The sequence below is a fragment of the Cetorhinus maximus genome, chromosome 24 (assembly GCF_964194155.1).
Source record: "Cetorhinus maximus chromosome 24, sCetMax3.hap1.1, whole genome shotgun sequence".
NCBI lineage: Eukaryota > Metazoa > Chordata > Chondrichthyes > Lamniformes > Cetorhinidae > Cetorhinus > Cetorhinus maximus.
The window spans coordinates 29,577,229-29,603,800 of NC_135902.1; the positions used below are offsets into that span (position 1 = coordinate 29,577,229).

At 43.9% G+C, this 26,572-nt stretch overlaps 1 protein-coding gene across 1 annotated transcript in view; it reads left to right on the plus strand.

The window, feature by feature from the left end:
• Positions 1-26,572, plus strand: part of mgat5b (alpha-1,6-mannosylglycoprotein 6-beta-N-acetylglucosaminyltransferase B) — a 1,185,562-nt gene that overhangs the window by 763,485 nt on the left and 395,505 nt on the right. The window contains exon 16 of the mRNA XM_078570583.1: positions 6,861-7,030. Within this exon, the coding sequence (XP_078426709.1) occupies positions 6,861-7,030 (170 nt within the window). The remainder of the gene's footprint in view (positions 1-6,860; positions 7,031-26,572) is intronic.

Genomic DNA, 26,572 nt, shown 5'->3' on the forward strand with positions numbered 1-26,572 from the left:
CTTTCACAGCCACTGGCAGTAGATGCCCTCTATGTCCCCTTGGCGCCAAGTCCTGCAGTATGTGGCAGACATGAGCCACCAGGTCCCTAGACATGCGCAGTCATCAGTGACACTGGTTTCTCAGTCATCTGCAGGAATGGCAGGCGGCCTCTATAGACCCTGGGTGTCGGCTTCTTGTCACTCCTGGGCAGCGTGTGCGGGAGCTCCTTCTTCATGAGGTTGCTGCTCCTGCCTTTGCGCAGCCAGGAGCCTCAGTCACTCTCTCCTCTGTCTTCTACGGTCTCTGTAGCCATCAGGCATACAGCTAGGTCACCAAGATCCATGATCCTGACGTGGTCCTCCAGCAGCATGAAAGAGAGAGAGACGTGGTTATCATGGTTGTACTTAGCACCTTTCCTGGCCCTGTGTGACCGCCCCTTAACGCTTCCCGGAGAGTGCTGGTCACCCCTTGGATGGCCAGAGATGAGTGAGCTGCATGGTTGCTCTGTCAACCTGCAAAATGGGGGACACTGGTCCAAACCGGGATGCTAAGATTGCAAGGGGCTGTGAACGCCTCCAGCAGTGACTGTTACATGGCCAGTGTTGGAGAGGAGATTGTACAACGTGTGCAGTCCAACTGCTGCACGGTCCAATAAAGTGGTGGCGGACTCAAAGTTTGTGCGGGGGGGGTGGGGTCGCAGGGGGGGCGGGAAGCATAAGGTATGGAGCGCTTGGTGGCCCTTTGGTGCCTCCGCGATGCTTACATGGGCGGACAGGCTAGGAGCCCAGCCCCCAATCACATCACTGTGGCTGCACCTGAACAGTCTCAGTTGCAGAGGATGATCAGTTTATACAGGTGTCCCTAATGCATGGCCACTTCCCTCCCCTACCCTGACCCCCACCTCGATTGCCTGTGAGTGGGCTGCAGTACCAGGGCAGCACTTAACCCCCACACCGACGATCGTCGCCTCCGAGGTTGGCCAGCACTTGCCCACGGGCACACCTCCCTACCCCCTGAGCAGTCGCCTCCAGGGCCAGGCATCAGTTACCCCCCCCCCCCCCCCCCCCCCCCACCCCGGCGCCCCTGAGGCCTGTAACCAATGGATGAGCTGTGGGGAACGCTGCTGCTCACTTACCTCAGTTCCCCCAAGTGAAGGCCGCCAAGTGCACATCGCCGGCGTGCTGTAGTGAAACATGTCAGCATGCTTTCCAGTCAATGTGGACGGATAATACGGCGGGTTTCCAAGAGCCTGGTGGGATGGACTTTTAATGATATGCTGATGTATTACAATTGGCTCCCTACCAACCGATAGTCAGCTGGCTGAGTGGAAGATGGCGACCTGCCTTCACGCTGTCGTGAAGCAGGTAGCCCCATCTTATCCGTGCACGCCACCTATCACACCCGCCGCCAGCGGGCTCGGAAAATTCCCGCCTGTCACCGCGCGCTTGCGCGATATTTCACTAGGCGCGTGCGCCCAAGAGTAGGCAGCGCGCCCGCCGACAATTAAGAGGCCTAATATTATGGCTGGCGGGCAGGCGAATAGGCCAGGCGGCCTTTGCGTTTTTCAGGAAACCTCATCGACGGGCGGGATGAGGTTTCCAACAGTATTTAAAAACAACATTTTGAAACATCATTTTTATTATGATGTCACATGTGGGGACATGTTTACCTTATTTTCAAAATCTTTCCTTTTCATTTTAAAAGTTCCTCAGCTCCCTGAGGCAGCTCTGTGCCTTCAGGGAGCTTTCAGTGCGCGCTCCATTGCGCAGGCGCAGACTTCAGTGCTCACGCTCCTCCCGCCCCCCACCCCCACCCTGGCAGTGCTGAGGATCTCAGCGCGTGCTTCATGCTGACTGTTAAACCGCCAACCAGCGTGAAATCCCGGTCGGAGCCTGATCGCCGGCAGCGGTTCATTTCGTGGCCGTTCCCCGGGTCCTCCTGGAGCACACGCCCGACACAGGGAAAATCCTGCCCCATGTCAAATATAATGCAAGGCTACACAACAAAAAAAATGTTGTTGTATTTATGAAATCACCTAAGGTATATAAATTACTTGCTTTTGTGAAGAGTACCATAGAATGATATAGCACAGAAGGAGGCCATTTGACCTATCACACCTGACCAATAACGATAATATCTAACTTTAGACAACAGAATTACTATTTCTTACGTGTTGTGCTCTTTTAAGCTTTTTGTAATGTTGGTTAAGAATTGGCATATTGTCTTTTATGTTTGCCACATATTAATACCATAAAGAAAGAAGACCCAATATGAGATTTATGTAACGTTTGGGTAACGTTATTTTTGGTATTTTTGGGGGTGAATATTATAATTGCTACCTGGCACAATCTTACTTGACCCAGGATTTCTGGGTGATAGAGATTAGGCATATTTCAGAACCACAGTATCTTTACAGTGCAGGAGGCCATTTGGCCCATCGAGACTGCACTGGCTCTCTGAAAGAGCATTCGGTAATTTTCCAATGTCTAATATTATTTTATAGCAAGAAAATACAATTAATTGATAAATTAACATATACATAAGAGAGGTTGGCAAATAATTCATGTTGAAAACCACTTCAACTATTCTTCAAAGTTCAAATAACACTGACAAGTTCACTACGCAGGCCCCTTGTTAGAAATGTTACTGTGGACACTACACCTGCTTCTACATTGTACAAGCCCACTGCAGTTTTTCTTGTAAGATTGTATTTTTTATCATGATCCAGCCTGTTTTAAGCAATGGTATATTCCCTAACTACTATGAAGACAAAACAGAATATTACCAATAAAACCAACTTTTTTCAATAGCACAATCTAAGTTGCACTGTTTTAACAGAAAGCGGGGTGGAATGAGGCTACAGACGGATTTGAAATGGGAATGAGAATTATAAAATTGAGACATTGCTCTACCTGTGTTATGCTATGGGTTATGTGAGCCAACACATTGAAGCTGTTTCCCCTGTCTAGATAACCTAGAACTTGGGATCATAGGGAAGAATTTTCCCCCCATTGGTGCGGGACGAAGTGCAGGAGCGGGCACGGGAGGGTGCATCTCCGATCGGGCTGCCATTTTATGTGGGCGGGCCAATTAAGGCCTGCCCAGCGTGATGTCCGCCAGGAAGCGCTATGCGCTCCCCGTGCGGGTTGGGGGGTGGGATTCCCTAAGCCAAGAGTGCACTCATTCACACATGCACACAAAAGAGCGCACTCATCTCCCTGGGGCTAAGTGCTGCCTCAGGGAGATCAGCACCAAATTTAAAAATGGTAAAGGAGCAAAAATAAAATTTCCTTGACATATCCCTTCATGTGACACTGTCACATGAGTTGGGACATGTCCATCTCTTTAAAGCACACATTTATTAAAATTTTTAAAACACTCATGAAACCTCATCCCACCCGTGGATGAGGTCCCGGCCTGCCCACCAACCTTAAGTTTGGATGGGCAGGTCCATTAATGAGCTTAATTACTTTTTAAATGGCCTCAATGGGCCATTGACAGGTCGGCGGGCACACAGCTGATTCGGCTGCGCCCCCGCCGACCTAAAAATGGAAATGACGCGGGGTGACGTCAGGAGTTCCGCCCGATGTCATCCCGCGTCATTTTACGCATCGGCGATCACCTCCCCCCTCCCCCACCTCGCCAACCTAAAGATCCTGGCCATAGACTTAAGATAAGGCTTAGCTGTGTAGGGCTAAGATTAGGAGAAATAAACTTGAGCTGGGGTTGTTCTCCTTCAAGCAGAGAAGGCTAAACTGAAATTTGATAGATGTTTTTAAAAACATGAAATGTTTAGATAGAGTAAATAAAGAGAAACTACTTCCGATGGTCAAAGAGTTGGGAGCAATGGCACAGAGTTTAAGGTGATTGACAAAAGAATCAGAGGTGCCATGAGCAACAAGATATTAAACAACGAGTGGTTAGGATTTGGAATGCACTGTTTGATAGGGTGGTGGATACAAATTTATTAGTAGCTTTTAAAAGAAATTTGGATAATTATTGGTAAGAGAAAGAAAATTACAGGGATACTGGGAAAGAATAAGGGAGTGGGAATAACAGGATTGCTCTTCGAAAGACCCAGCACAGACTTGATGGGCCAAATGGCATCCTTCTGTGCTGTAATACTTTTTGATTCTATGAGATTATTACATATTTCTAAATATAGAGAAACCTTTAGAAAATTATGTTCAGGTGAGATATATAGTTTTTTGTATATTTATATATTATATTTTAATATTAATATACAAGACATGAATAATTTTGGTATGTGTGTGGCACCACTTAAAGCATAATACCTGGTTTTTGTCTTTTGTATATGAATGACAATATAGCAATCATACATTAAAAATTCACTGTCTACATGCATTTTTGATCAACTATTGGAAATATTCGTTTTTCCCACATTTAAATGGAAACTGCCTATTGAAACATGTCGCATTACAATTACACTCTCCTGTCAGTGATGTTAATAGCATCACAGTTTTGATTCTCCTACCTCCTGAAGCTGTACTGCAGTGGAATTGCTACACTCCAACCACTTCTGTTTTCCCGTTTTTCAGATTGCAATAAGATTTGCTGTTTAACTATAAACAATGATGTAAGAACAATGTTTTGTATAGAAAAAGAAAATGTATGACTGAATTATATCTATGTGCCTTGGTGCAATTAAGACTGGGAGCCAGTGTCCAGTGGCGTGCCACAGGGATCTGTGCTGGGTCCCCTATTATTTGTCATTTATATAAACGACATAGATTCCTATGTGGGGCGGGAGGATTAGTAAGTTTGCGGATGACACAAAGATTGGCCGGTTAACAGTGAGGTCGAGTGTCTTGGGCTACAGGAAAATATAGATGGGGTGGTCAAATGGGCAGATAAGTGGCAGATGGAATTTAATCCTGGAAAGTGTGAGGTGATACACTCTGGAAGAAGTAATTTGACAAGGAAGTATTCAATGAACGGTATGACACTAGGAAATTCTGAGGAACAAAGGGACCTTGGCATGTGTATCCATAGATCTCTGAAGGCAGGGGGGCATGTTAGTGGGATGGTGAAAAAGGCATATGGGACACTTGCCTTTATCAATCGAGGCATAGATTACAAAAGCAGGGAGGTCATGTTGGAGTTGTATAGAATCTTGGTGAGGCCACAGCTAGAGTACTGTGTGCAGTTCTGGTCGCCACATTTTAGGAAAGATGTGATTGCACTGGAGAGGATGCAGAGGAGATTCACCAGGATGTTGCCTGGGATGAAACATTTAAGTTATGAAGAGAGGTTGGATAGACTTAGGTTGTTTTCATTGGAGCAGAGAAGGCTGAGGGGCAACCTGATTGAGGTGTACAAGATTATGAGGGGCATGGACAGGGTGGATAGGGAGCAGCTGTTCCCCTTAGTTGAAGGGTCAGTCACGAGGGAACATAAGTTCAAGGTGAGGGGCAGGAGGTTTAGGGGGGATGTGAGGAAAAATGTTTTTACCCAGAGGGTGGTGACGGTCTGGAATGTGTTGCCTGGGAGGGTGGTGGAGGCAGGTTGCCTCACATCCTTTAAAAAGTACCTGGATGAGCACTTGGCACTTCATAACATTCAAGGCTATGGGCCAAGTGCTGGTAAATGGGATTAGGTAGATAGGTCAGGTGTTTCTCTTGTTGGTGCAGACTCGATGGTCCGAAGGGCCTCTTCTGCACTGTGTGATTCTGTGATTTCACATCTTAATCTAATCACTGACCTATAACACACTGAATGCTTTGAATCTTTATGCAATTCAAGGCATTCCACCACTGTTGGTAGTCTCAATATAATGTACATTTGACACCTTTTAACCTAAAGTTACGTCAGTTTTGCTTTTTTTGAAGTTGATTATTTCTCTCTAAGAAATTTTCTCCCCATTTCCTTCCTTCTGTTCTCTGTGCAATAAATCATATTTGGCTGGGGATGGGGAACCTCCAACATAAGTCAGTGTTATTTTGTGTGTATGTGTAAGAAGCTATTCCATCTCATGATTTTTCGCTTCCTCTCTGACTGAAGTGCCTGGATTGTATTGATTTGGGACTCAGCTCATTTTGTGTCCAAATTCCATCTCCTTTAAAAGTGTGAATGGGATGGGTGTTACCTCAAAATAAAATATTTGGGTGTTCATTGCCTGCAAAAGCCAGAAGATGTCAAGCCAAATGGTATATCTATTGCTCTGCAAATCTTTACAATGACTTATCAAACATTTCATTAAACTGAAGATGACAGTCTATTCCTGGATATGGCTGGTCGCACTGCAACATTATTGCGTCATTATTCATGTCACTATACATTCTGTTTGCTAACCTGCAGATCAAATAAGAATGTCTCTTTAGCATGCATTTTTAAGATTAAATGGACCTTTCATCAACAGTCTATTGATTCTTACTGATCAATACAGATAGGCCAGGCTAAATTGATATACTGTTCAAGCAATGGAAAATGCAATGTATTTTGCATTGTACCAAGGTACTTCAGCATTCCTGTTAATTCGTGCAAAAGAAAACACTGCATGTTCACACAGTCAAAATTAATGCAATAATCATGAAACGGAAAAGTGTCCCAATTAATTACTATGCAAATTTGGACTTTAAGTGACCTCTGCAGTCAATCTTCTGTGCTATGTGAATGCAGGTACCGTGAAATACAAGCAAGAAAGAATGACAGTACAATTGAGTGATTCAGATCAGAGCTCCACCATAACATGAACCCTTCAACTCTTAGCTCTCAAGTAGAGTGAAGCATGTTAGAAACTGCATAGATTAGATCCAGATTGCTGATCCATATTGATCAACTCTATGCTTGCTTCCATGAATGACATCTCTTTGCCTCAAAACTCTGAAATCTTACTGTGTGGAATTTCTATCCTTCACAGATCTTGGTTCACCTGGGTTTCTTGACAGAGGAAGCAGGAGATGTTTTCAGCCCTGTCGTGTCGAAAGGTGGCCCATTGGGCGAATTGGTTCAATGGGCTGATATCTTAGCCACTCTGTATGTGTTGGGTCACAGCCTGAAGATCTCAGCTACTTTAAGGGAGCTGCAAAGGTACGTTATCTATCGCACTTGAATGTTGAATTTAAGGTTTATGTCTGCAATGTTTGTTTTAAATTCTCAAACGAGGAGATCTGTCATTAAACAGTAGAGGTGCTGGATATCTGTTCAAGGCTGAAAATATTTGTGCAAAAATATTTCTGCAAAATAATTTAGGTACTGGAAACCTGAAATAAAACCAAAAATGCTGGTAGTACTCAGCAGGTCAGGCAGCATCTGTAGAGACAGAAACAGAGTTAACCATCTCCTCACAGATGACTGACCTGCTGAGTGCTTCAAGCATTTTCAGATAATATCTTGGATGTGAAACTGTGTGTTAATCACTAAATTAGCTGAAAAATAAAATATTAAACCCTGTAGCCATTATACACTATACTAGAGATTATGTTACATTTTGAAACAGGGAGTGAGGATGATTTATATAATTTTATGGTTTCTTATTAGTGTAAAGACATATTAAATTGTAACATTTTTGAATAAATTTCCCTAATACAAGCTCTTTCCTATGCTTTTTGGATGTTAACATTTGGAAATACAGATTCTAGCACACACAATTTGCATATTCATAATGGAAATAAAAATGAGAACTTAAAACATTTCTTCTGAAGTGGCTGTACTCTGTGGTTTACCCTGTTTAGCTCTCATCTTGTCTTATTAGAGTATATACTTGAGGAATGACCCATTACGTTATCTGCCTTGACTTGATAAATGAACCTTAGTGGAACTATAGCTATAAATTATGTTGTCATGGCCTTCGACAGGCATTATGAATGGTTGAATAAGTAGTTGTTTGGTAGTACAGAGCTTGAGTATTGCTGAAAAAGGAGACATGTCTAAGATTTTCATCTTGCACTCATTAGAACACTCGCATGAATATAATATAAAGGGGAAAATAATTTATATTGTATGTGAAGAGAGTGCTGATTGGTTGGCAAGTGGCATTGCCATGGAGAATGCATCACTGATGGTGACTGATAGTTTACTGCCAAGCATTGTTTGAAATTTAAACCAGGCAGCTTGACCCTGATTGGTCGAGGCATTGCCCTGAGGAATGAGTCATCAAAAGGCTGTCACTTATTTTGTTTAACTGAAACAGGCGCAATGTATGTACATGTACTTTCTGTCTGCAAAGAACAGAGCTCTGTGTATTAATATATGTAGCTTCCAGTATGCACAAATGCACCACATTACGAGCCTGACTGACGACCTTAAATTGATTGTCAGCATAATTCTTAGCACACTAAGGATTATTTAGCAAAGTTTGTCCAATTGTGGAATCACATCTAATGTTGGACACTGTGTTTTGAGTTTTGCAAGCTGGTTGGGTACGGTCTGTACCCTGCCCATTGCGAACAGCGGCTGGGACATGCTGTTTGATACAATCCAGCAGTCTTTGGGATGTACAGCCTACTTACCTAGCATCACACTGGCGCTGAAATTCATATACCATGTTACTCATTTTTGTGATAGGCAGAACGTCTTTTTGGCTTGACGGCAGCGTCTTGTTAGTGGAGAATACCACTCGTGTTGTTACTGCATAGAGGTAGCGTGAAAACAGCTCGCTTCACCCATTGCTCAAATTTTTCAGATACCTTTCCCTTCCAGGGTAATCTGAGGTAGACTGGACACTTCTCAGGGCTGAAAGTGACAGCCTTGGGCCTGTACATGAGTTTGTGTGATATACAGCACAAAATAATCTGATCGGGGTAGCCATTATCCTGCAGGATGCCTTTGATGTGCCCTATTTCAGCATCAAGCTTGCATTGTGAGCAAACGGCTTAGGCCCTATTTACAAGATTGCCGAAAGGACCGATCTTATAGCGTGTGGAACTGTAAGAATCCCAGCACGTATATTGACCAGTGAAGGTAGGGTTGTGGTAGACTGTGGTAGAGAATCCCCAGCAGATTTCTCGACTACTATGCCAAGGAAGGGGAGTTCATTTGACTGCTCCATTTCATAGGTGAATTTGAGCGCAGAATGGAGCCCATTAAGACATGTAAGGAAATTGTTACATGCAGCTGTGGATTTAAATCTAGCAAATGTGTCATCCACATATCGGAAATATGTGAGGGGTAGGAGGTTAGGTGCCATTCCATCAAAGACACGTTTCTCATGGAACCCAGCAAAGATGTTTGTGAGAGCTGGGCCCAGAGGGGACCCCATAACAACACCCATGTATTTTGGCATATGTGGTGTCATTAAAGTTGAACTCAACTGCGCGAGTTGCCGAGTTCATGGGCAGGATCCTCCGGGCAGGGGCGGGGCCCACTTGCCGACACGTAAAATGATGCGGAATGATATTGGGTGGAGCTCCCGACGTCACCCCGCATCATTTCCATTTTCAGGTCGACGGGGGTGCAGCCGAGTCAGATGCGCGGCCACCGACCTGTCAACGGCCTATTGAGGCCATTGAAAGAGTAATTAAGGTCGTTAATGGACCTTCCCGTCCAACCTTGAGGTTGGCGGGCAGGCCAGGAGCCCTGGCGGGCTTCAGAAAAAGCATGAAACCTCATCCACAGGCGGGATGAGGTTTCATGAGGGTACTTAAATCTTTAAGAAAGATTTCAGTAAAACTTATGGACATGTCCCAACTCACGTGACAGTGTCACATGAGGGGACATGGCAGGGAAAATTTTTAAACATGTTTAATGAAAGTTTTAAATTGGAGCTGATCTCCCTGAGGCAGCACTTAGCCTCAGGGAGATCTGTGCGCCCTTTCGTGTGCATGCGCAAAAGAGAGCACTCCCGGCTGAGGGAATTCCCCCTCTCCGCCCGCACAGGGAGAGCATAGTGCTTCCTGGCGGATGTCACGCTGGGCGAGCCTTAATTGGCCTGCCCACATAAAATGGAGGCACGCCCCCAATCAGGGGCACCGATCGGAGGCGCGCCCACTCCCCCCCAACAGGGGGAAAATTTTTCCCCATAAGTTCAATAAGTAATAGAATAAAAGGCAATGTAACACCAATATGGATAAAGATTCTGCACTTAAAGCTGCTCGTAAAAAATACTAAAGTATAGATCCCCTTAGCAATTAACGCATCCAGTAAAGTCATATAGAGAAGGAAAGTCCTAGATTCCATCATTCACCTGCACCTAGTTAACTGATATCAGTTAGCTATCAGCACCTTTGGGTGGGCGGTGAAAAATCAAGCAGCTTTCCCACTCCTGATTGCTGTCTTCCATCCCAACCAGGAGCTCATATGAGTGGATGTCAGGTAAGAACATAATTTAGCTCATCAGGTCAGTCTGAGAACTTGTTGAAGCAAATACATGCGTAATAGCTGCTTGGATGAGGGACCAAAACTGATCATACTCTAGAAAGCATAAAGAGTTTCAGATCAAGTTAGAAGGGGAGTGGAGAAAACTGGCAGAGAAAGTAAAATAATATGTTGGGACATCTTTGGATAACTATTTACTACACTCTGAGAACAGTTGCTGCAACCTTTCCAGGATTCAGTGCTAATGGAAATACCATAAAATGTTTTATTTGTAATCAATATTACTTTTGAGCTGTATGGTTGGAAATAGTTCTTACTAATGAACAGCTCACCTGAAAATTCAGACAAAATTGTTGCTATGGGTCAGCACACCAACCTTTTTCATCATGGTCTATAAATTTGCATTGAAACCCTGTTGATTAAAAGCAGCAACTTAACAAGAGACAGTAAGCAGTTATGTTTCTTATAAGCCAGAATATAAATAAACTTTGACCTTCAACCATGCCCCCACAAATATTGAACAACTACTGTTTCCATTACAATGATGGACTAGCACTTTTCATTTTGAAATCAAACGGTGGGGGAATATTAACATGGGGAAACCCAGGAGAAGGGTTGGTATCAAAAATATGTTAATGAGACAGGAAGCTTTTTTTGCAGGTTTAACAATGGCAGAATGAATATCCTGGGCCTTCGAAAACCAGACAGCAGCAACAAAGCAAAGACAGCTTTGGGGACCAAGCCCTTTGGGCTCAGATGAGTAAGAGTCTTCCCCCTCAAACCCCCCAAGCTCATTGCCACCATAACTAATGGCTCCATCCCTCCACGGGATTGGCTACTCCTGCAATCGGACTGCCCCCACCCCCCACAATCAAGACCCCTTCTGTGATTGGAAAGGATTTGCCCCCTCCCCCTCCCCAGTACAATTCCAACCATTCCCCATACAATTCCAACCATTCCACACGATTTGAAAAATTTAAAATTCTCCCCAGTATCTTGGCTAAGGACACATTGTAATAATTGTCAAACAATATAAGTACCAGCTTCTGACTGGTATAATAATTGAATAAAGCTCCCTATTTTCTGGCAATAAATGGGTGCTTAGGCCACCAGTCTGGTGGGCAGTAAGTGTGCACACTTTATGAACTTGAGTTCCACTGCTCACCATGTCAATATTGGCAAAAACATAGGAGTCTAATGCCTGTGCCAGAAGCAAGCACCTGCCCCATTCAGGAAAACTTGCTCAGTACATGCAGCCTAACAAGTCAGTCTTGCACTAAAAAGCTAAGTATTTAAAAAATATACTTATTTGATTACAAGAGCTTGAATAGGGAACTAAAAGGTCTATGAGTACTTCTCTTGGCCCCATATTAAATCTGCATGCACCTATCACCTTGCCACCACCACCCACCACCTCCTACCCCTTCCTGATTACCTAATCAATACCCATCCCAGTTGCCTCCCTCCAATAACCCTCCCTTTTCCAGTCAACCGCTTCCGATCGTACCCCTTTCCCCTTTAATGACACATCCAAAGCCACAGCTGCCATTGCAGCAGCCCAAACTTCAAAATCTCTACATTGGTCCCATTTAAATGAAGCCCAAGAGCCAATATCGATCACACCTCGGACTTACGTATTTAAGCATAGACATTGTTCCCCACAAATTTCTAGACCCACATCTTTGGTGCAAGCAAATGCTCTTTATGTGACTTGGAGCATATTAATTGAGTCACTCTCCTGGAAGTCAAGAGCCAATATTATGGCCATAGCATTGTTTGCACTTGTGTGTTTCATACTATTATATGAAGCTAGCTCCTTAGCAGAAAAAATTGGTAAGTAAGATTGGTGTGTTGCAGGCACAGATTGCCATGTGGAAATATGTTGTGGCTATAACAGAGACCTGGCTCAAAGAAGAGCAGGATTGAGTGTTAAATATCATTGAAGGTGTTCAAGAAAGTTAGGGAAGGAAGAAAAGAGGGAGGGGTGGCTGTATTAAGAAGAGCGTTGCGGCGCTGGAGAAAGAGGATGTTCCAGAGGGATCAGGATGGAATCTATTTGGTTAGAGCTAAGGAGCAGAAAAGGTTTGATTACATTGCTAAATGTAGTCTATATGCCACCAACTAGTGGGATGTAGTAGAGGAACAAATTTGCAAGGAAATTACAGAGGTGCAAAAAATAATAGAGTAATTATAATTGGAGTCTTTAATTGTCCAAATATAGACTGGGTAGTAGTAGTTTAAAGGGGCAAGAGTTTGTAGAGTGTGTTCAGGAAAATTTTCTTCAGCAGTATGTTTCCAGTCCCACGAGGAAGGAGGCATGGCTAGACCTGGTTCTTCGGAATGAGGTGGGCCAAGTAGATCAAGTGTCAGTTGGAGAACATTTAGGGGATAGTGATTATTGTACCATAAGGTTTAGGCAGACTATGGAAAAGGACAAAGAACAGTTCAGAGTAAGAAAAGTTAACTGGGGAAAACCAACTTCAATGGGATAATAATGGATCTGGGCCAAATAAATTGGAATCAAAGGTTGGCAGGAAAACCAGTGGCTGATCAATGGCCTACCTTCAAACAAGAGATCATTCAGGCACAGTCAAGGTATATTCCCTTGAAAGGGAAAGGTAAGGCAAATAAATCCAGAGCTCCCTGGATGACAAAGGAGAAAGAAATTAAGACAAAGAAGAAAAAGTGTGCTTATGACAGGGATCAGGTAGAGAAAATTGAAAACCAAGCTGAACATAAAAGGTTCAGAGGGAGGTGAAGAAGCAAATAAGACAAGCAAAGAGGGAGTATGAAGGTAGACTGGCAGCTAACGTAAAAGGGAATCGCGAAGTGTTCTGTAGACATATAAATAATAAAAGGATGCTAAAAGGAGTAGGGCTGATTAGGGACCAAGAAGGGGATTTATACAAGGAAGATGATGCTACCTAGGCCATGGTAAAAGTGGAAGTAATTCAGACACTAGAAGGGTTTAAAATTGAAAAGAAGGAAGTATTGGATAGGTTATCTGTAATTAAAGTTGGTAAGGCACTGGGAACAGATGAGATGCACCCAAGGATACTGAGGGGGCAGAATTTTCTGGTCGGCGTGCGAGGACGAGCTTGACACGCCGACACGTAAAATAACGCGCGATGATGTCGGGCATGCATCCTGACATCATTGCGTTCAGTAGCGATGTTTCATTCGGCAGGCACGTGCCAGAGTCGGCTGCACACCCATCGATATATAAACGGCCTATTAAGGCCATTTGGATCTAATTAAAGTTATTCTAAACGCTGCCCGTCCAACCTTAAGCTTGGTGGGCAGGCGAAAAGGCCAAGTGGGCCTTCGTGTTTTTTAGGAAACCTCATCCACGAGCGACTGTGTCACATGAGTTGGGACATGTTTAAATAAATTTTTACAACTTTTATTTAATAATTTTATCATCGATTCAATCTCCCTGAGGCAGCGCTGTATCTTAGGGAGATTGAAGCGCTCTTTCGCGTACTTCCGTGAAAGAACGCTGGGCCCGACTCTCCCTCATTCCCCTGCCCGCACCAGCTGCATATTGTGCTGGCTGGGCCTTAATTGGCCCAACTGTGTAAAATGGCTATGCAGAGCTGATCATGGGCGGCGATTGGCTCCGTGCCCACCCCAGACTGCTCCCGCCGAGCCTGCCCGCCATATGAAAAATCCTGCCCAGGGAAGTGATAGTGGAAATTGCAGATGCACTGGCCATAATTTTTCAGTCTTCTTTAGACTCGGGTGGTGCTAAAGGACTGGAGAATTGCAAACATACAAACATTCATACGAACATATGAATTGGGTGTAAGAGTAGGCTACTCAGCCGTTCGAGCCTACTCCGCCATTCAATAGGATCATCGCTGATCTAGTTGTAACCTCAACTCCACATCCCTGCCTACTCCTGATATCTTTTCATCCCCTTGATTATCAAGAATCTATCCAGCTCTGCCTTAAAAATATTCAAAGACTCTGCTTCCACTACCTTTTGAGGAAGAGAATTCCAAAGTAGGACCATCTGAGAGAAAAAATCTTCTCATCGCTGTCTTAAATGGGCAACCCCTTATTTTTAAACAGAGAACCTTAGTTCTAGATTCTCCCCACAAGAGGAAGCATCCACTCCACATCCACCTTGACAAACCCCTCAGGATCTCCTTGCTCAAAAAAGGGTGTAAAGATTAGTCCATTAGTTACAGGCCAGTCAGTTTAACTTTGGTAATGGGAAACTTCGAGAAACAATCATTTGGGGCAAATTTAATAGTCACATGGACAAATGTGGGTTAATAAAGGAAAGACAGCATGGATTTCTTAAGGAAATAACTTCCTGGAAGTTTTTGAAGAGATAACAGAGGGATGAAGGCCATGCAGTTGATGTGGCGTACGTGGGGGAGAATTTTCTCACTGTCGGGCGGGCTGGTCGGGAGCAGGCGCAGGCATGGAGCCGATCGCTGCCTCGTGATCAGCTGCGCACCGCCATTTTACATGGGCAGGCCAATTAAGGCCCGCTCAGCATGACGCGAACCAGTGAGCACTCAGCGCTTCCTGTGTGGGCGGGGGGAGGAGGGACAGTTGAGGCCTGCGCTGTTTCGCACATGCGCACGAAAGAGCGGAGAAATCTCCCTGAGGGAGCTTCGTGCCTCAGAGAGATTAAATTCAGCTCAAAAGATGTTGAAAATAAAAAAAATAAAATTATTCAGACATGTCCCCTCATGTGACATGAGCTGGGACATGTTTATGAATTTTAATAAAAATTCTTATTTAATTATAAATCCTTCAAGAAACATCATCCTGCCCATGGATGAAGTTTCATGAGAAATGCAAAGGCCGCCTGGGCTCTTTGCCTGCCTGCCAGCCTTAAGGTTGGACAGGCAGCCCTGACAATCACTTTAATTAGCTAATTAATGGCCTTAACAGGCCTTTGACAGTTTAGAGGGTGTGCAGCCGACTCCGGTGCTGAGCTGAATGTTCAATGTACACAGAAAGCTGCTGGAATTCATTCTGAACTGCTACAGATCACACAGGCAAGTTTAAAAAACTTTCTGCAATAAATATTTCACAGAGTAGATTGACAACCCCACTGAGCCCTCTAATTCTGCCCGTGGATGAGTTTTATTAAAAAGTCGCTTACCCGCCTGCCCATTGCGCCCGTGCACTGAGCCGAAGATCGCACGGGCACCTGAAAATTGGCATCGATTGCCGAGTTAAGGGCCTTAACTAGCCTGTTAATTTATGGCGGGTGCAAGTCGCACTTCATCGCGCACCCGCCCAACAAAATATCATGATGGCGCGCTGTGACGTCGGGACGCTCGCCCGACATCATCGCGCGTCATTTTACTCACTGACGTGTGGGGCCTGCCCCTTGCACGTCACCCAGAAAATTCTGCCCAGAGTTGGAGTTGGAAGTATATTGTAAATCAGCTTAATGTTTCCACCCAAGAAGTGTCTGCAGATCAACTCTATCATTAATAGCACAACTCGGCCACCTTACAACAGAGTACAAGAGCAAGGAGCTTATGTTGAACTTGTATAAGTCATGAGTTTGCTGCAGTACTGTAACCAGTCCAGGGTGTAGCATTTTGGGAAGGATGTGAAGGCATTAGGGAGGGTACAGAAAAGATTCACGAGAATGATTCCAGGGATGAGGAGCTTCAGTTATGAAGATAGATTGGGGTAGTTAGGGCTGTTTTCCTGAGAGGAGATTTAGTAGAGATTCAAAATTATGAAGAGTCTGGACAGAGTAGATAAGGAGAAACTTTTTCCACTTGTGAAAGGATTGAGGATGAGAGGGCACAGATTTAAAGTAATTAGTAAAAGAAGCAAAAGTGATACCAGGAAGAACTTTTCAGACAGCAAGAGATTAGGGTCGGGAATGCACTGCCTGAGAGTGTGGTAGGTTCAACTGAAGCACTCAAAAGTGAGTTAGACTGTTATCTGAAGAGGAAAAATGTGTGGGATTACGGGGAGAAAGTGGGGGAATGGCACTCTGTGAATTCCTCATTCGGGGAGCCGGTGCAGACACAATGGGACAAAGGGCCTCCTTTTGCGCCCTAATAATTCTGTGATTCTGTGTGATGGAATATCACCACGCTCCCTTTGCAAGAAACAAAGGAACTCATTTTCTGGCGTCAGGAGATCTTAAAAGACCAGTGGTTGCCTTAAGGCTGTGCTGCTACTCGGGAAGTCAAAATGGCTGCAAAAATGACCAGGATGACAAATGATACCACTTTAGGATGCATATTTAGATGTGTTACAGGAGAAATCAGTAATCAATTTTAGAATGATGGAGCTTCCTATTTAGAATAGCATGAGTAGCCTTGCTGGAGCTGCCAGAAAGATGGTGCTGCCTTGCCAATGACCTGCTCCTGGGATCAGGTGAGGTAAAAGATCCTGGCTTGAAGAAGGTTGCACAGCCAAGTGAATTCACATTTTGTTTAATTTTACAATATTGGCTTATATTGCATCTTAACAGCAATTCTCTGTTAGTTTGATGGGATATCACAGAGAAAGAATGCACAGCAATCTGGTGACCCTTCACCTGTTTTACTTTAAAAACTATTGCAGTCTTGATTCCTCACCCACCTTCCCCAACGCCCCCCCCTGCACATGTGAAATATTTGAATTATATTTAAGCAAACCAACCCAGCAAAATCCAGCTAGGCGGAGCTACCACACAACAATTTTGGAAACAGTCAGGAATGTCATTCCTAACCCCAGTCAGGGAATCGACCCTAGTGTTCACGCTTGAACTTACCCAGGCACAATCTGGAGGAGGAGGTAGTACATATCAGAAGCTAGGAAATCACCCTGGTATGCACAAATGCATCTTTGAAGGGGAAAATTGAATAGCATTCACAACATTGACAGAGTTATATTAGTGGGGTGTGAGGTACTCATTGTTCCATTCTCCAGAAAGAGTAGATGAGAGAAGCAAGTGAAGAATTTTGACTAACTATTAAAATTGCCAACACTAAATCAATTATATTTAAAGTGAAGCTCAGCTAAGATCAGTTCAGATCAAATCAAATCAATTCAGGATCAAAAATTTAGCATTCCACGAAATACTGCTATGCAAGCAAGCCCAGATGTTGGGTTAGGTATGGGTTGAACTGATACAGATCTGAACTATTATTCTTTCTGACTCACAAAGGATTTTAATCCACTTTTGTAGGACCCCAAATGTAAATTGTCCTGAAGTAAAAAAAATTGGTATTTAAAATGATTCAAAAATGTAAAGTCTTAGTAATCGTATGGTCACAGAAACACAACTCCAGCTCTGATAGCCGACATTCTAACAGATGTCATAAGGGGTCATTTTTTAATGATGTTAGTTGATACCCTGCGGTGTTGCTCATTAGTAGTCTCAGATCTGCGGCACAGCTGTGAAGTTCAGCTGCTGAAGTGTTTTTTCTATTCTGTTCCTTTAAGGCCTCTGTTCAACAACTTCCAGTAGGTTAGTGCTCTAAGTAGCCATGTCCTGAAGTCAATTAGCAGCTAATTGCTGATCCTCTGGGAAATTTGCCTTTGGATTGACATCTGCTTATAAAATTTCAATTCCTCTTGTTAGGAAAGACCCAGTAAGCAAGGTCAGAATAAACTAGCAGGAACTTATTGGTTTTTGTTCTCTTTTTAAATGTATGTTTTTTAAAAGGGCAATGTTCTGATTTGTTGAAAATTTGTTATCTGAGAGCGACAAAAATAATGTACACTTCACATATGTGACACTTCCAATATTAGACACCCGAGATGTATCACATTATATTGTAAATGATAGAAAAATTGACATCTTGGCTAAATACAGTTCATAATTAATTCCAGAAAGATCAGAAATTTGCATAATAGTTTATAAATATCAGGTATTATTGCTCTAATTTGGGGGAGCTAGGAATGCTATTTTGAATGCTAACTCATGGCATGTTGAGTGCAGGATGAACAGGTGAGAAGAATCATGCAGATAGCGCTGGGAGAAGTTATACAAAATATCAAGTGTGTTTGCTGCTGATGTTAAGAATCAAGCGCACTGTGTATATTAAAACCAAGCTGGAATAAAAAGATTAGTAGCTAGCAGGCCTATTTAAATTTTGTTGCCTTGTATCAAATTGAAATGAAAGGTTTTTCTGTGGTGGAAAACGGCGAGAGTGATGGTTCCTCTGGGGAATGCAGCCACGCTCATGGCACTGAGAGTGGCTCAGCTGCACAGGGTGGGAGGAAAAAGAGGGGAAGAGCAATAGTGGTAGGAGACTCGATAGTAAGGAGAGCTGACAGGCGTTTCTGATGTGACTCCAGGATGATATGTTGCCTCCCTGGTGCCAGGGTCAAGGATGTCACTGAACGGCTGCAGGGCATTCTAAAGGGGGAGGGCAAACAGACAGACGTCGTGGTACATATTAGTACCAATGACATAGGTGGAAAGAGGGATGAGGTCCTGCGAGCAGAATTTAGGGAGCTAGTAAACAGATTCAAAAACAGGACCTCAAAGGTAGTAATCTCTGGATTACTTCCGGTGCCACGCGCTAATGAGTATAGAAATAGGAGGTTAGTCCAGATGAATGTGTGGCTGGTGAGATGGTGCAGGAGGGAGGGCTTTAGATTTCTGGGACATTGGGACCATTTCTGGGGGCGGTGGGACCTGTACAAGATGGACGGGTTGCACCTGAACCGGAATGGGACCAACATCCTTGTGGGGAGGTTTGCTAGTGCTGTTGGGGCAAGTTTAAACTAACTTGGCAGGGGGATGGGATCCTGAGCGAAGGTTCAGCAGGGGGAGATGCACAGCCAAAATTAGAAGAGAGAGCAAGTGGGTCTGGAAGGCATAGAAATTGCAGGTCAGTTAAGGCACGAGGGAGCTTGGCAAGGTTGGATGGTATTTATTTTAATGCAAGGAGTCTGACAAATAAGGCAGATGAGTTGAGGGCACAAATTAACACGTGGAAATATGATTTAATTGCTGTCACAGAGACATGGTCGAGAGAGGGGCAGGATTGGCAGCTCAATATTCCAGGATATAGGGTCTTCAGGTGAGACAGGGAAGGAGGTGGAAGAGGAGGAGGTATATCAATATTGATCAAGGAATCAATTACAGCAGTAAGGAGGGATGACATCTTGGAAGGCTCCTCAAATGAAGCCATCTGAGTAGAACTTAAAAACAAAAAAGAAGCAATCACATTGCTGGGAGTGTACTATAGGCCTCCAAACAGTCAGAGAGAAATAGAAGAGCAGATATGTAGGCAAGTTTCAGAGAAGTGTAAAAATAATAGGGTAGTAATATTGGGGGATTTCAACTTCCCCGACATTAACTGGGTTGGTCATAGTGTGATAGGTTTAGAGGGAGCAGAATTCTTAAAATGCATCCAGGAGAGCTTTTTAAGCCAGTACGTAGAAGGTTCTACAAGAGAGTAGGTGCGGTCTTGGACATAATTTTAGGAATGAAGCCGGGCAAGTGGTAGAGGTATCAGCGGGGGAGCATTTTGCAGATAGTGATCATAACTCTGTTAGATTCAAAGTTGTTGTGGAAAAGGACAAGGATGGGCCAGAAATTAGAAATTCAAAATTGGGGGAAGGCCGATTTTAATAAGATCAGATATGATTTGGCCAGAGTGGACTAGGAGCAGCTACTTTTAGGTAAATCTGCGTCAGAGCAGTGGGAGGAAGAAGGAAATAGGAAGAGTACAGGGCCAACATATTCCAATAAAGGCAAAGGGTTGGACCAACAAATCCAGGGAACTCTGGATGTCGAGGGATATAAAGGATTGGATAAAGATGGCAGATACCGAGGGCTCAAAACAGCGGAAGCCCGAGAGGAATATAGAATGTGTAGGGGGGAACTTAAAAAGGAAATTAGGAAGGTGAAAAGAGGGCATGAAGAAACATTGGCAGGTAAAATAAAGGAAAATCCAAAGTTATTTTACAAGTACATTAAGAATAAGAGGATAATTAGGGAAAGAGTAGGGCCCATTAAGGACCATAGTGGTAATTTGTGTGTGGAGCCGGAAGACTTAGGTAGGGTTCTAAATGAATACTTTGTGTCAGTGTTCACAAGTGAGAGGGATGATGTGGGTATGGAAATCAGGTAGAAGGACTGTGATATAATTAAAGAAATTAGCATAGAAAGGGAGGAGGTTCTAAGTGGTCTGGCAGGCTTAAAAGTAGATAAATCTCCAGGCCCAGATGAAATGTATCCCAGGCTGTTGAGTGAGGCAAGAGAGGAGAAAGCAGGGGCACTGGCAATAATTTTCAATACCTCTCTGGCCACAGGAGAGGTGCCAGAGGACTGGAGGACAGCCAATGTGGTACCGTTATTCAAGAAGGGAGGAGGGGAAAAAGCAGGGAACTACAGGCCAGTCAGTCTAACCTCAGTGGCAGGGAAACTATTAGAAGCAATTCTGAGGGACAGAATTAATCTACACTTGGAGAGGCAGGGATTAATCTAGGACATTCAGCATGGTTTTGTTAAGGGGAGGTCATGTCTAACCAATTTGATTGAATTTTTCGTAGAGGTGATCAGGTGTGTAGATGAGGGCAATGCATTTGATGTAGTCTACTTGGACTTCAGCAAGGCTTTTGATAAGGTTCCGCATGGGAGACTGGTAACGAAGGTAAGAGCCCATGGGATCCAAGGCACTTTGGCAAATTGGATCCAGAATTGGCTGAGTGGCAGGAAGCAGAGGATGATGGTTGAGGGGTGTTTTTGTGACTGGATGCCTGTGTCCAGTGGGGTTCCACAGGGATCAGTGTTGGGTCCCTTGCTGTTTGTGGTACATATAAACGATTTAGACTTGAATGTAGGAGGATTGATCAGTAAGTTCGTGGATGACATGAAAATTGGTGGGGTGGTAAATAGTGAGGAGGATAGCCTTAGATTACAGGAGGATATAGATGGGCTGGTCAGAAGGGCTGATCAGTGGCAATTGGAATTTAATCCGGATAAGTGTGAGGTGATGCACTTGGGCAGGACAAACAAGGCACGGGAACACACAATAAATGGTAGCACCCTGGGAAGTACCGAGGATCAGAGGGACCTTGGTCTGCATGTCCACCGGCCCCTTAAGCGGGACAGGTAGATAAGGTGGTTAAGAAGGCATATGGGATATTTGCCTTTATTAGCTGAGGCACAGAATATAAGAGCAGGGAGGTTATGCTGGAACTGTATAAAATGCTGGTTGGACAGCAGCTAGAGCATTGCGTGCAGTTCTGGAATCCGCATTATAGGAAGGATGTGATTGCACTAGAGAGTGCAGAGGAGATTTACCAAGATGTTGCCTGGGCTGGAGAGTTTTAGTTATGAGGAGAGATTGGATAGACTGGGGTTGTTTTCCCTGGAGCAGAGGAGATTGAGGGGGGACATAGCTGAGGTGTATAAAATTATGAGGGGCACAGATAAGGTAGGCAGGAAGGAGCTTTTCCACTTGGTGGAAGGATCAATAACCAGGGAGCATAGATTTAAGGTAAGGGGCAGGAGGTTTAGAGGGGATGTGAGGAAAAATTTTTTCACCCAGAGGGTGATGGGAATCTGGAACTCTCTGCCTGAAAGGGTGGTAGAGGCAGATACTCTCATAACATTTAAGAAGTATTTGGATATGCACCTGCGATGCCATGGCATACAAGGCTATGGGCTTCGTGCTGGAAAATGGGATTAGAATAGTTAGGTACTTGTTTGACCGGCGCAGCCTCGATGGGCCGAAGGGCCTTTTTCTGTGCTGTAGACCTCTATGACTCTATGATTCTATGACCTTTTTCAATGGCAACATGCACATAGCATGACAGAAGAATTATGATGGACTGAGAAGAGAAGAAATGCTGAAACTGCCTACACAGAAAATATTAGTTTCATATTCTGGAAAGAATTATCCTTGTCTGGCCTCAGCATTCGCACCAGAATTTGATGCTTGCATAAGACTTGACAAATACCATACACTATCCTCTAATTTGTGAAACCACCTCCCTGCAGACCTGACTTCTCTAGTATTGATTTAATCATTGCTTAATTTTAGCTTTGATTCAGCATTTACTGATATTAAGAGAACGCTCCAAACTCTTGCACCCAAACTTTCAGGATTTGATTTTAATTCTCATATTTTACAAAAAGTAGTTATATTTCAAGCTTAATACACTAAGTTTGACTAATTTAATTTTAATAGTTTAACATTGCTGATCCTTTGATAAACAGCATATGGGTTTGATGATTATAGAAATGCTCACTGCCATATTCATAAATGCAGTGAGCATCCTTTTGTTGTGCTCAGAAAGTGGATAGGTGCAAATAACTATTACTGAGAAACAATTTGTTGGGCATTGCTCTCTGCATCTTATTTGACTGATGAAAATTATTGCTATGCAGGTTAGTGTATCAACCTCTGCCAGAACTGAAACCAATTCAGTGATCAAGATGAGTTGAACATTATACCCAAATGAGTGGTTAGATCAATAAATCAGCAAGACAAGGTGCCTGAATAGATTAGAAGGAATATATGTGAACGTTCTGTTAAAGATAATGACAACAATGTTCAGAATTGCAATTTACAAAGCTGCAGAGCCAGATGATGAGCTGTATTGGATGGTAATGGACAGCGTGCTGACAGAGGAGAACTGCTGATCCTGGAGCAGAGCTCCAGCTCTTTGGCATGTTTTGTTCAATCAGTCTGCGTTTGTGGGCAGCCTCATTAAGGACATGGTCCTTGAAATAATTATCTTTTAGAGGGTGTGTGCCAGACAAATCGCACACTACCTCCCAACAATTTACACACTAATCCTTGATGCACATTTTTGGTACCCATCACACATCCCACACAGTATGTTGGTGTAGCATGTTGTAAAATTCACTTTGATGTTGCACAACAATCACTTCCTTTATACTTGTTTAGAAGAAGCAAGGAAAAAGAGATTTTCATGAGCAAGCTGTTGCTTTCTAGGATCTTCAAAGCACAAACCATTACCTCTTGCTGGTAGTTACAAATGATACTCAGAAAATTCCACTGAAAATAAATTGCAGTGTTTGAAAGAAATCTGGAACTTCTTAAAAGCCACTAACTCTGCAGACGTGTATAAAATTGTGATGGGAATGAAAACATATTATAATGTTATGTACCTAAATATGATAAATGAGTTTATTTTAAATACAGTTTAGATGTATTAACTACTAAACAGCTGTGAATTCATTCAGATTCTGCTTTAATTGTGATCACTGCTGATTGTCATTATAATGTCAACACCACTTCCAGATGCTGTCCTTTCCTCAATATCATTCCCGTTGTTCCCGAGTGTTCATAGGTAGCTGCAATCTATGAAGTCATGACTTGGCTTTGGCAGGAAAAAGAAAAATGTTGAAAACATGAAGTAACAACAGAAAATACTGAAAACACACAACATTTCCAGCAGAATCTGGAAAGAAACAACTCATCAAGTGCAGATCCTTTATCAGAAATAATTTGGGGACATTTTCAAACTCAATTTGAACAAAATTTAACCTATGTTTTTGTGATATCATGTCCATGTTTGTTTTTGGGTAGAATGGCGTCTAACACTACTCAAACTGGCCAATGGTGCAACAGTCTTGTCCTATTCAGTGACCATGGGAAAGAGCACATTCATAATGATAGTGTTTACGTATCAGGTGCACAAAAACTGTAATTACAAGAATTTCCGTGCAATTTGGTTATTGAGCATGGGAATTGGTATCTGACGTCAGTTGCCCTGCTGACCACCTAAAACCCCATTATTTTAGGGCTGAATCTTCCGGTTGGTGTGCGGGGGCGGGCCCGACACGCCAACACGTAAAATGTCATGCGATGATGTCGGACGTGCATCCCGACATCATTGCACCTCATCGTGATAGGTATTTCATTTGGTGGCCAGGTGCTGCAGTCGGCTGCGCGCCCGCCGAAATGTCAACGGCCTATTAAGGCCATTAAGAATGTAATTAAAGTATTTAAGAACACCGCCCGTCCAACCTTAAGATTGGCGGCAGGCGAAAACCCCAAGCAGCCTTCACGTTTTTCAGGAAACCTCATCCACGGGCGGGATGAGGTTTCCTGAAGCTTTTATAAAACAATTAAATAAATGTCCCCACCTTTACAAACATGTCACATGAGGGGACATGTTTGAATAAATTTTTACATCATTTATTGAAGTTTTTTCTTGTCTGTTCAATCTCCTTGATGTAGCTCCATGCCCGCCTGCTCCCGCCCAGCCTGCCCACCATAGGAAAAACCCAGGCCTTCATAGAGGAGAAGGAAGAGGTTCAAGGCGTGGCAGTGTCGCAGTGTTATTGTCACTGGACTAGTAATCCAGAGACCCAGGGTAATGCTCTGGGGACCCAGGTTCAATTAAAACCTGAAATTAAAAGTCTAATGATAACCATGAAACCATTGTCAATTGTTGTAAAAACCCATCTGGTCCACTTCCTTTAGAAAAGGAAGAAAATCTGTTGTCCTTGCCTGGTCTGACCTACATATGACTCCAGACCCAGCACAATGCGGTTGACTCTTAACTGCCCTCTGAAATGGCCTAGCAAGCCACTCAGTTGTATCAAACTGCTAAAAAATCAAGAAAAATAAATGAAATCGGACCACCTGGCATCGACCTAGGCACTGGAAACAACAGTGGCAAACTCAGCCCTGTCAACCCTGCAAAGTCCTCCTTACTAACATCAGGGGGCTTGTGCCAAAATTGGGAGAGATGTCTCACAGCTAGCCAAGCAACAACCTGACACGGTCATACTCACAGAATCATACCGTACAGATAATGTCCCAGACACCACTATCCCTGGTGGCACAGTGGTATACAGGCTGGAGGGAGTTGCCCTAGGAGTCCTCAGCATCGACTCTGGACCACTATCAACCTGCTGAAGTTACATCACAGGACTACTAATGAACCAAACAGCGTAAGCAGCAAGCAAAAGACAATGCTAAGCTTTTCCACAACCAACGGATTAGATCTAAGCTCTGCAGCTCTGCAACATCCAGTCATGAATGGTGATGGACAATTAAACAACTCACTGGATGAGGAGGCTCCACAAATATCCCCATCCTCAATGATTGGGGAGCCCAGCACATCAGTGCAAAAGATACGGCTGAAGCATTTGGAACAATTTTCAGGCAGAAATGCTGAGTGGATGATCCATCTCGTCCTCTTCCAGAGGTCCCCAGCATCACAGATGACAGTCTTCAGCCAATTCGATTCACTCCACATGATATCAAGAAATGGCTGAAGGCACTGGATACTGCAAAGGCTATGGGCCCTGACAATATTCTGGCAATAGTACTAAAGAGTTCTGCTCTGGAACTTGGCACGACCGTAGCCAAGCTATTCCAGTACAGCTACAACAGGCATCCATCTGGCAATGTGGAAAATTGCCTAGGTATGTCCTTTACACAAAAAGCAGGACAAACCCAAACCGGCTAATCACCACACCATCAGTCTACTCTCCATCAGTAAAGCTATGGAAGGGGCCATCAACAGTGCTATCAAGCGGCACTTGCTTAGCAAAAACTTGCTTTTTAATGCTCAGTTTGGGTTCCACCAGGACCACTCAGCCCCTGACCTCATTACAACCTTGGTTCAAACATGGACAAAAGAGCTGAACTCCAGAGGTGAGGTGAGAGTGACTGTCCTCAACATCAAGGCAATGTTTGACCAAGTTTGGCATCAAGGACCCCTCACCAAACTGGCATCAATGGGAATCAGGGGCCATTCTCCGCTGGTTGGAATCATACTTAACACAAATGAAGAAGCTTGTGGTTGTTGGAGGCCAATCATCTCAGTTCCAGGACACCACTACAGGAGTTCCTCAGGGTAGTGTCCTAGGTCCAACCAAACACAGCTGCTTCATCAATGACCTTCCTTCCGTCATAAGGTCAGAAGTGGGGATGTTCGCTGATGATTGCACAGTGTTCAGCACCATTCATGACTCCTCAGATACTGAAGCAGTCATGTCCAAATGCAGCAAGACCTGGACAATATCCAGACTTAGGCTGACAAGTGGCAAGTGGCATTCACACCACACAAGTGCCAGGCAATGAGCATCTCCAACAATAGAGAATCTAACCATCGCCTCGTGACATTCAATGGCATTAACAACGTTGAATCCTCCACTGTCAACATCCTGGGGGTTACCATTGACTGAACCAGACTAGCCATATAGCAGGTCAGAGGCTAGGAATCCTGCGATGAGTAACTCACCTCCTGACTCCCCAAAGTCTGTCCACCATCTACAAGGCAGAAGTCAGGAGTGTGATGGAATATTCTTCGCTTGCCTGGATGAGTGCAGTTCCAACAACACCCAAGAAGCTTGACACCATCCAGGACAAAGCAGCCCACTTGATTGGC